General features: G+C 62.6%; 2 protein-coding genes across 5 annotated transcripts in view; one reads left to right on the top strand and one right to left on the bottom strand.

The window, feature by feature from the left end:
- Window positions 1-12,684, top strand: part of RSPH14 (radial spoke head 14 homolog) — a 94,759-nt gene that overhangs the window by 37,950 nt on the left and 44,125 nt on the right. The gene's annotated exons all lie outside the window — the stretch shown is intronic.
- The window catches only part of GNAZ (G protein subunit alpha z), a 53,616-nt gene that overhangs the window by 20,962 nt on the left and 19,970 nt on the right, over window positions 1-12,684 (bottom strand). The window contains exon 2 of the mRNA XM_070628180.1: window positions 9,153-10,345. Coding sequence (XP_070484281.1) covers window positions 9,153-9,875 — 723 coding nt within the window. The 5' untranslated portion in view covers window positions 9,876-10,345. The remainder of the gene's footprint in view (window positions 1-9,152; window positions 10,346-12,684) is intronic.

Below are 12,684 nucleotides of genomic sequence, written 5' to 3'. Positions count from 1 at the left end.
GAGGTGTACGTAAGGAGCAAAGCTAATGCACTCAGGAAATTAATTACCCTGCTGGCCCGGGAGGCTGGCCAGGAGGCCCCTCTGCCCTGAGGCTCCTGGTCAGCTTGGAGTGGAGACTTGCTGCTGGTCTGAGGGGCGTTGTCCAGGGCAGATCATGTGGCAGAGGGGGAAGCACAGAGATGCGGGCTTCACAGAGGCCCTGGTGAACCCTAGCTCGACCACTGCAGGGTGTGTGGGCAGCGATGCCCACCCCAGACCCTTCTGGGGATGGGATATGGCACCTGGGACCTCGTCCCTTCCATAGGGTGCTTGTGCCCTCGCTCTCCATGGCCCCCAACAGCCCCTCAGTCCTGCCTTTGCTGGCTGCTCCCACCGCCCCCACGGCCCAAGCTGGATTCTGTAAGGTCCAGATCAAGTCCAGATTACCACCCCACCTTCGTCCCAATCTGCCCAGGCCCTGCTCCTGGCTTCTCTGGACTCAGACAGCTGCTTCACAGGGCTGCCTCGAGGCCGGCCACAGGGCCAGTGGAAGTGGCCCTCTCTGACCACTCAGGCCACCCCCATCTGACGTCAGGGGCGGAAGGGGCATGCTCGTCTCTGTCCCTGGACGATGAGCTCGCTGCATGTATGAGGTGTGTAAGGAATGCTCCCTGAGCGAGTGTCACAGGGCTTGTTCTCTCAGACGGAGAAGAACACAGGACGGGCCCAGCATGCATAGATGCTCTAGTGTTAGTGTGCTAGCGTGCCGACAGAGGAAGCAGAACTCCTCAGCTCCCAGAGAAGGATTCCCATACATCTGCCTGGGGAGAACTGGAGGGGGAAGGCCCAGGACAAGCACGGAGCCACTCTGGCAGATGACTGTTCTCAAACGCGATGAACAGGAACAGAAATGACACATGTGGTCACGAGGCCACAGGGAATCGTGGACGAGTCACAGAGGAGACTGAGAAACAGGGACACTGCCCGGCTCTTCAGGAAGGTGCAGTGACTCCTGTAATGCACTGCCACATGAGCCTGACCCGGGCAGGCTGTCCAGCAGGGTTTGGGGTTCACTGGCTGGGGGAGGCTCATGAATGTTTAATCCTGGGAGAGGCCTGATGTGTAGCCCCTCCCAATTTCCGTGGTGTAATTACTCTCACCTGGCTGATTTTAAGCTCCTAACATGATGTCAAACAACTCATAAACTTCCTAAAAATTGAAAAATTGGCACTTGCGAGCTGGTTCCAGCCAGGTCCAGCCCTCCAGGGGACTGGTGCGCAGAGAGTGGGGCTCCACTGCCACTGACCCTGGGTCTCAGCACCCTCCTCCACGGGTGAGGGGCCAGCTCTGCCTGCACAGGGCCCCACTTGCTCCTTCCCTCAAGGCTTGTCAGCGCTGGGGCAAGAGGCTGACCTACGGTGCCTATGAGGGAGGCCCTCACCGGAGCCTAGGCTGGCCAACTTCCTGTTTGGGGAAGGCCACCAGTCTCAGAGATCTGAGAAGTCTGTCACAGTGGAAGAGGCCAAGTGATGGGCATGGCATCCCAGCTGCTGCCCAGCTGTGTTCAGTGACAGCCTGTGCCTGGGAGGGGTAGGTCTCTAGTGACACAGCAGGAGGCGACTACCATAAAGGGGCAGCTGATATGTTCAGGGGCAGAGCTAGGTCTCCAAGGATGAGGAGATGAGAAGGGCCTACTAGGATCCCAGAGCTCCGCTAGGCAACGTGGAGTGGGGATGGGGTGGGCCCCACACTGAGCAGCAGGTGGGCCTCACTCCAGAGCCTGACCTTGTCCTTCCGTTAGGCCGACAGGTGACAGAGGACCTACACAGGGCAAGCAGCCAAGCACAAAGGTAGACAGGAAGTGGGAGCCCTCAGAAGCTCCCAGTGCGACAGGGAAGGAGGGATGAGGAAGTGCTACTGACAGTGGCCCAGGGGGTTGTCTCTCCCTGGGAGCAGAGGGAAGGTGGTTTTAGCCCAAGGATCGGAAATGTCAGCTGGCAAGTGCTACGGGCAACAAATAGGCACCTGGCTGTGCTGCAGAGGAGGGAAGGCTGTGGGCCGCTGCCTTCTCCACTCTCCCTCCACCTCACCCCTGCCCAGCACGGCAGGAGCAGCACCCCAGAGGGGCTGACGTGAAGCCCAGGGCCCTGGGGAAGCAGACACCTATCACCACCAGCTGCTCACCGAGTGGCGGCCACAGGCTCATGCCCAAGGTCCACCAAGGTGAGAACCAGACAGCATCAACCCCGTTATGGCGAAGAAGGGCCAGCCAATGCAGCAAAGGACTTCAGCTGGGGTTAGGGCCTGAGGAGCCTGCATGGGGGTGGCGGACTGTTCACAAGTGCTGGCAGTGCCTCTGGGCCACCAGCAGTCTAGCTGTGAGTGGGTGCCCAACCCCGTCGGACATCTCTCTAATGCTTGGGAGGGGTCAGGGGCCACAGAGAGAGAGTTGGTCTAGGCCACGAGGGGACCCCGGCTGGGGAGAGTACGTGGCCAGCAGAGCCCTGCATCCACCTGCGCCTGCCTCAGAAGGTGCTGTCACAGCCCTGCCAGGGGCCTGGCCCTCTTGCTGCCTTTGCCTCTGCATAGCCTCTCAGATCTGCACCTGGGCTGTCCACTCTGAGGGAACCCAGTCCCTCTGTCAACTGGGCCCTGCCTTCTGGCTCTGCTCCAAGAGGTCTCTGCTGTCCTAGGGTCACCATGATTTGCAGAGGTCACAGACGAATTGCACATGGCTCTGGCAGATCACGAGATTGGAAGGAGCTGCTCGGGGAGACTAGTGCCTGGCAGGGAAGGCCAGGGGCCTCCAGGTGGGTCAATGGCACGCCTCTCTGGCACTGTCCCAAGTCCCCATGGCACAATTCCTGGATCTGTGTCCTCGACCAGGTCAGGAGCAGGAGGCAGAGGGGGGACAGGCTCTGCTTGGGCTCCCTGTGGTCCTGCAACTGACGTGGGGGGGCGCCGTGGGCAGTGCTAACCCTGATGACCACTCAAGTCTCCTGAGCCCAGACGACCGCCCTGCATGCTCCCCGCAGGGAGGCTGGCCACACGGCGGCCCCAACCCTGGCTCCCCGTGGATGGCTCCCAGCTCCAAGGGGGGAAGCCATTCCACACCGAGGCCCTCCCTGGAGCACTCCTGTACCTACAGGGCCTGGGGATCCTGGAGCCCCACAGAATCCCTGGGGGCCCAGTGCCAGGGCTGTGCCTGAGAGTAAGACTCAGACCTGGGACCCAGGACGGATGATCTCTGGGCCTTGGTTTCCTCATCTGTAAAGCTGGCTGGTTAAGGACACTCAAGGGCATGTACGGTCCCTTCCAAATCTCAGCCAGGCTATCAGGCACATCTGCCTGTTTCCCCTGTGTAAGCCCCTCCTCTGCACAAACAGAACCAGCCCCGTCATCAGCAAGTGAAAGCCCATTTCACAGCAGTACCGTGCACCGCCCTCCACGCGACATTGCTCGACACCGCGCCATTGTTAAAGCACTGAGATAAGCTCCCTTTTCGGGCTGAATAACAAAGCACGTGGTAGGGTGGAGGGTACACACTGTTGGAGGACAGCCTTGAGCAGCCCCCTCCTCAGGGTGCACTGCACACACGTTAGGGCCTGCCCCGGGAGGGCTGAGAGTCCCAGCAGCTGCGTACCCAGACGCCAGGGCATGAACCCCGGCTCCTCCTGAGCCGCCCGCTTCTTGACCATCTGCTGAGCAGCACTGTGCGCCAGGCCCTGCACCACAGCACACGCCAGATGGGGTGGGCGGATAAGGGAGCTGTGAGCCTGCCCTCATGGTGTGGTGGGGCTGTGAACCGTCCAAGAGGTTGGGGGGGGGACTCCCCTGGGACAAGGAGGGGCTAGTGGTCAGGGCTGGGCAGAGGCAATCCCTTAAAGTCTGGAATCTGGCTGTGTAGCACCTGCCATCTGCCAACCTGACCCCCTAAAGGGCATGTCCTGGTGTCCCACTTGTCCCCCCAGCTCCTCGACACACCTGACTAGCTTTGTGGTGGATAACTGGTGGGGATGCCAGGCCACCACAGAGAGCCTGGCTGTGGCCCAGACCACCTGTGGCCACAGTTGGTCCTGCATGAAAGCAAAGGAGGGGACACCCCTGGGAACTGCTGCCTGATGGGTCCTGAAGGAGGGGGCAGGTGTCCCCAGGCAGCGTGAGGCATTGTAGAAATAATGTGACTGTGCTGCGTGTGAGCGCCTCTGTTCCCAGCTCCTTGAGCCACTGGGAGTGCTGGGTTCACTGTGGTGTCTGGCCCCCAGCCCGGGCCTGCACAGCAGGTGTACAGTAGGCCTGCCATAGTGCTGGGAATGCCGACAGCTCCACCAGGAATTAGACAGTGGGCAGTGAGCAAGCTCCTGGTGGGTTTTCAGGTGACAGCACTTTGACACTTTACAGCCAGCCCTCTTAATCTGTCCCTTCTGAAGGACTGCTCCACTGTCGAGTGGCCGCAGAGACCATTAGCAGATCCGCAGGGGCAAAGGTTGGGCGGCAAGTGCCTGCCCCCAGCACTTTCCCGCAGCTCTCAGTAGAATGTGAGGGTCCTGCCTGCCAGGGCACTAAAGAGGAAAGGGCAGAGCAACTGTGACAGCCAGCTGAGTGAGGAGCCCACAGCAGCCTCAGGCACACGACCTCTCGGGGCTGTCATGGTGAGGCGGGCAGCCAGCCAGCACCCTCTGTGCCTGAGTGGGGCCACAGCTGAGCCTCCGAGTTTAAAGCCAGTGTCTTTCTTTACTTCCTGGAAGAGCTCCATGGGACAGGTGGAGAAGGCAGGCCAAGCTGCCAGGAAGTGGCCCTCCTGCAGAGGGAGGGCAGGCAGCAGGCAGGGTGGCCTGGCTTGGCCCCCAGCAGCAGGTGTGGCTCAGGTAGAGACCACAGCTGCTGTGAACTACAGGCCTGGGCCCTGGGCCCACCTTGGCCCATGACTTGTCCTAAGCCTGGCTGCCTCCACCTGTCTCCCCTCCCAAGGGACAACAGGCACGGCTGCTACCCCACAGGATCAGTCAGGTGACGCATCCCTGGGCCTCCCACATTGTCTGGGGGAGCCCCATGTGGGGACTGTGGAAGCCCACCTGACTTTGGAGTCCCCAGATCCCTGCCAGGACTGCAGAGGGGGACACAGCCCCATGCCGGCCGAGGACCCTTTAAATCCTTCCCGGACGAGGGCCAGGAATCCTCAGTGAGGCTGGGGGTGGCTCCTGGGGTCTGCCCAGTGCCATGGTCGGTGGGCGCCCCAGAACCTGCTTCCCCGGGCATGACGCTGCCCAGTGCTCGTGGCAGCCCTCCACGCCCAGGAGCCCAGAGCCTGACGTTACCCTTGGCAACGTGCTGACGCAGATGCCAGCCGGGGGATGGGGTGGGGGCAGGGGGCTCCACCAGCCCTCTGTCGGAGGGAAGACGAGGCCTCAGAGCTTAGTGGAGAGAAGAGCTCTGAGGAGCTGTGTCCAGAGCCTGGCACTGGGCCCCCAGGTTCCTTTGGTTTCTGCAAAAGTCGGCATGGCCTGTTCTTGACCGCCTCGCCTTTGCCGGGCACAGGGAGGAGAGTTCAGGGCCCTCCAAAACGAGAAGGCAGGGTGGTGCCCCTGTCCCCAACCCGATGGCGCGCTCGGGAGGAGGGCAGGGGCACAGAAGAGGCGTGCCGGTGGCAGTGACAGGAGCTGCCTGCAGGAGCCGGGAGAGGCGGGCTCTCCTCGCCGCCTGGCCTGCTCAGCCCTGGGCGGCCGGCCCACCTCGGCGGCCAGCCGGCTGGAGAATCACGAAGGGTATTGTCTTTCCTCGGCAGCCTGTTTGTTTTCCATCCTGAGATCTTGCTGGTAGAGCGTGAAAGGTCAGAACCATTTGGAATCCAGTGAATTTCCAGCCTCACTTGTTTCTCATCAAGAATTTCCTTTTCTGGTGAACAACCACCTCCCCAGGACTGCTGAGACCAGGGTGGTGGTGGTGGGGGGGCACAGGCCTGGCTGCCAGTTCCTCCCTTTAGAAAATGCCCTGGATGGCCCCCGAGCCTGGCTGCCTCCAGGGGGTAAGCACAGGCCTCACAAGACCCCACAGCCAGGCCGGTGGCCATCATCCCTGCCCAGGGCTGCCCACCATGGTCCCCCCAACAGGGCAGGGCTGGGAGAAGGCCAGAGATGTGAGTCTCCGCAGGGGCAACCTTTCCACTCAGTTGTCCACCCAGCCCAGCTGGGCAGCTACTCGCTCGTACACAAGCAGGGACCCACCCTGTAATGAATGACAGCAATGGAGGGGCATGTAGACACCAGGCTGGGGTCAGGGAAGACCTTAAGAGGAGGTGACACCTGAGATGAGACCTGAAGGATGGGTGCAGGGTAGTGAGGGGCAGGGGGCAGGGTGGTCACGCACTTAAGGCTGGAGAGAGCAGAGCACGTGGGAGTGAAACAAGCCCATGAAGGCCAGAGCAGAGTGGAGAGAGGCAGCGAGGAGGCGGGGATGGGCCAGGGAGCCGGGAAGGCCTCAGGAGGAGAAGGCCTGGCCTTGGGCCCGTCTTTGAGGACACTTGGTTACAGGTTTGGAGAGCAGAGACGATAGCCAAAGCTGTCCATGGAACACGGGATCAACTCAGGGCCCGGCATCCTGCCTCCCACATCCTGGCACACCTGTGGGCATAGGCTCGGTGGGCAGAGCCTGCCAATGGATGGTCTGGGAGCCCGGCCTGGCACCCAGGGAATTCGCCACATCTGCCCTGGAGATGACGGATGAGGCAGCCCCAAGATCCAGGTCCAGGAGGCCTCAGAGCACAGGCTATCACTCGCCTCAGGACACAGCAGCAACAGGCAGAAGCCGGGAGTGCCAACCACTGAGCCCACGTCTGGGGCCTAGCCGGGGCCCCTTGCCTCGTCTCACAGCCTGGTCAGTCTAAGCCCTCTGGCCACGCGATGCCTCATCAAGGAGCCTGACTTGCTTGTCTGCTGGGCTGTCGCCTCCACCCACAACCACACAGGGCGCTGAAGCGGGGGCAGGCAGAGGAGTGACAGGGCTGAAGCCCGAGGGCCCCACAGCACTGGGAGCAAGGCAGGCCTGCCCATGAGCAGCCCTGCCCCTGTGGATGGAGTGTCCTCAGCCTGGGCTCCTCTCCCCGGGGACACCATCTCTGCCTGGGCACAGCCCTCGGGAGGACCGCCAGACGCATGGAGGGGAGGTGAGGAGAGCCCTGCCTGCTGTCTCTAAGCCACCTGCAGCTGCTTCCCTTTCTCCAAGAGGCTGGGCCTGCTTCTGAACCTGATGAAGGGTGCAGACCCTCTCTCACCCAGAAGAACACTCAAGCACCCAGCACAGTGGCCACAGCCTGCAGCCATCCACAGACTTCCTCAAGGGCCACAGCCCCAAGTAGGACTCCCGGCTGAACCCAAAGAATAAAGCCACCACCTGCCTTAAAAAGACCAGGTGAAGGGGCTGGCCCCGTGGCCGAGTGGTTAAGTTCGCGCGCTCTGCTGCAGGTGGCTCAGTGTTTCGTTGGTTCGAATCCTGGGCGCGAAGATGGCACTGCTCATCAGGCCAGGCTGAGGCAGCGTCCCACATGCCACAACTAGAAGGACCCACAACGAAGAATGTACAACTATGTACTGGGGGGCTTTGGGGAGAAAAAGGAAAAAAATAAAATCTTTAAAAAAAAAAAAAAAAACACCAGGTGAAGGAGCAAGCCCCTTCTTTGCCATTGGCCCTGTCCCCTGGACCCTGGAGCTGACCACTCATCTCCGAGCACGGTGGATCCCCCTAGAGCATCATCCCTCCTTCCCCTAGGTTCCTGCCAGCTCGCGCCTCCCGAGCCCACGGCACTCACAGCCCCACACCACTTAGAGCTCCTTGTGGACCCCGTGCTTGCCCCCATGCCCACCCCCGCCCGGGATCAAAGGGCTCTTAAGAGCAGATTCTGGGTCTCTGCTGGGTGCTCCTGCTTGGCGCAAAGGCTCTGCTGCAGGGATGACCAGTGGGGCAGCCCCGGCTACACCCAGCCCTTGTCTGGGCCTCCACCACCGCCACTCCTGGGCACCCAGGGAGACTGCAGAGCCTTGTGTGCTCAGCCTTCTGCCTCGGTTGGGCCTACCGTGTGCTGCCCACCTTCTCCTTGCCAGGGGCCTGGCACCTGCTCCTCAAGCTTCTACCACTCAGCACTGGGCCTGGGTTGCCCCTCGGCACCTCCCTGCACTGCTCCCACCTCTGGGCCCCGCCCCCCCCACCGCATGCCTCTGAGCCCCCTTCCCACACAGTGGTTCTCAGCCTAGGCTGCAGGCCTGAAGGAATCCCCACACCCGCCCAACCCCTGGGGATGCAACCTCAGAAACAGATCTTAATCCTATCACCACAAGACCCTCAGACCGAGATGTGGTTGTGGGGCCATGGCCACTATTCCTAGGACCTGGCATGGTGCCTGGGTCTGGTAGGAGCTTCGTGCATTTATTCAACAGCCACGTGGACCAGTAACTGGATGCCTGGCCTGGGCTCTGTTTTCTCTTGTCCTGCAGAGCTGCCAACCTCCCTCCCAGCCTCCAGGGCTAACCCCCACACACCTGACTGCAGCCCGACCTCACCTGCAGTGAAGTCCCTCGTAGCACCCAGCTTCCCCTGCCTCTTCCCCAGCAAGCCTTCCCCAGCTCCTGAGCAGCCAAGGGTCCCTCCTCTGGGCTCTGAGTGACATGGTCTTGGGGCCTAGGGGAAGGCCCCACTCAGCAGGGCTGACCCTCTGCGCCCTGAGAGCATCAGGCTCGGGGAGTGCTCTGCTTGAGGTACCGAGACAGGAGCCGCCTGAGCCCGAGGCCTGCAGGGGCCACGAAGGCAGTGCCGTCCGCAGCTGGGTGAGGGCGGTCACAGCCGAGAGGCATCCTGCCCAGTGGAGCCCAGGGTGTGGCGGTTACAGAGAGGGTGTTCAGAGCCCTGAGGGCCTGTCAGAGCACCAAGGTGGGAGTGGAGCCCTCTCGACTGGGGTGGTCAAGGAGAAGTGTCATCTGGGGCAGACATTCGGACAGCAGGCAACACTGTGATGTTCTGTGGTGCCTATGACACCTGCCACGCTCCGAGAGACCGTGCCTCGCAGTAGCAGCCCTGGCTCCCCAGACAGCGGCCTCTCCCGCTCTGCCCTACAGCATACTGATGAGCCCACCTGCATCTAGGAGCCGGCGGCAGGAGCAAGAGAGGAAAAGCCCGGCACTCACCGTCTGGTTGTCCTCATAGAGCTTCAGGTCGTAGCCGCTAAGCTCCACACAGAAGATGATGGCTGTGACGCCCTCGAAGCAGTGGATCCACTTTTTGCGCTCTGACCTCTGCCCGCCCACGTCCACCATCTTGAAGGTGAGCTCCTTGAAGGTGAACTTGTTCTCCACGATGCCTGTGGTCATGTCCCGGGAGCGCAGGATGTCCTCGACCGTGGGGATGTAGTCGGGCGCAGCGATGCGCTCCAGGTCGTTCAGGTAGTAGGCGGCGTTGTCCTCCAGGTGGTACTCGCTGGAGCGCCCGAAGCAGGCCTGCGCCCCCGAGTCGGCCCACAGCCGCCGCATGACGCCCAGCAGCTCGGGCGTGATCTCGCCCTTGCTCTCAGCGGGGCCCGTCAGGGCGAAGAGCTGCACGGCGTCGTAGGCACGGTCAGGGTTGTGGAAGTCGATCTTGAGGGCCGCCAGGGCGCGGATGATGCGGGTCAGCGAGTCGATGGCGTTGTAGATGATGAGGGGCTTGTACTCCTTGCAGGCCTCTAGGTTGAAGCCACCGCTGTGGATGATCTTCATCTGCTTCACGATGGTGCTCTTGCCGGAGTTGCTGGTGCCCAGCAGGAGGAGCTTGATCTCACGGCGCTGCCGCTGGCTCTCCGAGCGCAGGTGGCGGTCGATTCTCCGGGACCGCCGTGCCGCCTCTTTCTCCTCTGAGCTTTGCCGACATCCCATGGTCCGGCAGCGGCGGGCCCAGAGGCGGAGCAGGGACAGGGCGCCTCTCCTTGTCGCCACCAGGCGGGGACGCTGAGACGCGGGCGGTGTGGCCGACGGACCGCCCGACAGATGGAGTCCAGCTGCCCTCGAGGCGCTCAGCGTGCGTGGAGGGGCAAGGCTGTGCCGCGCTGCAGTCCCTGCCCCAGTGCCTCTTCTCCAGCCGGCATGGCGCTTGCGCGGTGCGGGAGGTGGCCACGCCCTCCCTCTAGTGACAGTCCAGCTCCCTGGGCCACCGTGGGGCCTGACTCACCACAGTCACTCTCTGTCCTCTCGACGGTGGGAAGCAGTCTGCTCGGCCTGCCTAGGCTGCTGCCGCTTGGTCGCAGGTTGCTGTGGTGATGCTGCTGAGCGCGGCCGGAGGCTGGCCACCGCTACCGGTGCAGTGGGCGCTCCCTGTGGCCCCCCTGCCTCGGGCATCCGCCCTCCACCTGCCAACAGAGAAGAGGGTGAGCCTCCTCCCACCGCAGGCAGGGCGGGAAGGGCAGCCCTGGGGATGGCGGGAAGTGGCCTGGGGAATCAAACCCCCACAGCTTCGTGGGGGTCTGCAGGGCTCCTGTCCAAACCACAGCAAACAAACACGCCCAGCCACAGCATCAGCCCCGCCCGGAGGCCAGTGTGCCTGAAGCCGATGCCTGAGGAAAGAGCACTTAGTGCTATACCAGGAACTTGGCCTGAGGGTCTTCGAAGGCGGGCACTGAGCCCGGGGCCCACTGCCCATCCCTGCCCTGGACCCGGCCAACCCCATCCTCCCTGAGCCTCAGTCTCCCCATGTGGCAGTCCCGTCGTGATGCCCCCTGCACCCTCGCCCGCAGCTGCTGGGGCCGTACCCACGTGTGCCACAGCACTGATGGGGCTTCGCCTCTCCCTGGCTACGGTGTGGTCCCAGGCTAGGGTAACCAGGTGCCCCCTCTCTTATCGCCTCCCATGGGAGCTGGTCACTCCTGCTGTCTCCCAGGGCAGGACCAGGTGGAGGCTGGCCAGGCCTGGGAGCCAGCAGACAGGCAAGGCCAGGGCAAGGCGGAGGCCACAGGCTGGGAGCCCCAAGGGGTAGACAGTAGCCTGGAGCTGCCGCTGTTGGGTGGGCAGGGCAGCCTCACTCCTGGTGGGTGAGGTGGAGGGAGGCTTAGGCTGGGCAGGCCAAGCGGTGGGAGCAGGGGCTGGTGGAGGGGGAGCAGGGGCAGGGCAGCAGTCCAGGTGTGGGATGCAGGACAGGGCAGAGCACGTCTGAGGGCATTGAGAATCACTGAGTCCAGGACAAGGCAGGGGCAGCCCAGAGGCTCCCCAGTCTCAGACCAAGTCTTTCATGTCCTTGCCCTCCATCCTGTTGTCAATAAGGAACAGCTGCGCTCACACCTAGGGCAGAGCCTCAACACCCAACTGTGCCAGACACCTGTTGACCCAGGACATCTACATGCTCTTCCCAGGGCTCCCCGGTGACCTGCGGGCACCTAGGCCAGGGCCCTCCACACCAGGGCAGCTCCAAAGCTCAGGCTCTGCCCCCCACTGGGAGCCCAGGGGGGCATCTGCCCCCACCCTGACCACACGCACACCTCTTGCCTCCTTTCTCCCACCACTGTTCCTGCCCGGCTGCCCCAGCAGCACCCCCATTCTGCTGTGACCAGCGTTCACCCTTCCAGTGCCCCCATTACCCATATGGCAGGCCCTGGGCGGGAAGGACCCGAGTCCAACAGACTCTGGGAGCCAAGGGCCTTGTCTGGTCTCCTCACCCACCGTTCTCCCGGCTGGCCTCTATGCCTGCTGCTCCCAGCGATCTGCTCTGAGCAGGCTCCCCGCGCCCCTTCTCTCCCTAGGCCAAGGCTCCCTGCCTCCTATCCCCTGAGGCCCACCTGCCTCCACCTCTCAGGCCGCCCCTCCCCCGGGCCAATGGAGCCCCTGTTCTCAGGGCAGGTGTCTTCAGGTCTCAGAGCCTGTCCCTCACTGGTCACAAGCATCTGTGAAAGGCACAGTGTCCAGTGCAGAGCTTGGTCCCCAGCAAGTGCCAGCCTGTGCCAGCCAGTCCCCCAATGTCCCCGTCACCTGTGAGCGCTCCCTTGTTCACTTCTCAGACAGCTTCCATCCCCTCCCTGCCCTCTGCAGCCTGCCTGGGTGCGTGGGACCAAGTGTGGCCCGTGTGCTGAGGCCGTCTCCTCTGGACAGGACGTGGGGAGGGCAGGCCTGGAGCAGCGCAGGCGGACCACGCAGGTGCTCAGTGAGCAGTGGTTGGGGAGGAAGGAGGGAAAGCAGCTGCCTCAGAGAGGCTAAGGAAGTTTCCTGCTTGTCCGCGGTCCCACCACCCGGGGAGGAAGGACGATGAGGCCATGTCTCTGACGAGAGAGCCGTGATTAATGGGACGGCCAGTCGGTGCGGTCCCAACGAGGCTGGACCGTGCTTAGAATGGGCGCCCTGCGACGACCCTGGCCAGGCCCAGGGCAGTGCTCACGGTGCGTGCGCTGCAGAATGGTGCGCACGCAGCACACACGCTTACACGTGTGCATGCAACACACGAGCAGGGGTCTGGAAGGTGTTCACCGAGCAGCAATGAGTTCTAGTTGTGGAATTACAGGGTTTTTTCCTTCTCTGCAGTTTACTGTATTTCAGTACTACACTTGCTTCAATGAACTTTTGTCATCAGAGAGATTTGTAAGCAAGCGTCATGGCACTCGCAAGGCCCCAGCCCCGGGCCATGCCCCTCTGCTCCGGACTGAGCATGTGGGGCAGGGACCCAGGGGCCATGCCCCTGGGTCCCTGCTGATGACCTGCAGCCCCT

This window comes from Equus przewalskii, chromosome 7, assembly GCF_037783145.1.
Source record: "Equus przewalskii isolate Varuska chromosome 7, EquPr2, whole genome shotgun sequence".
NCBI classification, from domain to species: Eukaryota; Metazoa; Chordata; class Mammalia; order Perissodactyla; family Equidae; genus Equus; species Equus przewalskii.
The sequence above is the reverse complement of the archived record's forward strand: the minus strand, read 5'-3'. Positions and strand labels throughout refer to the sequence as shown.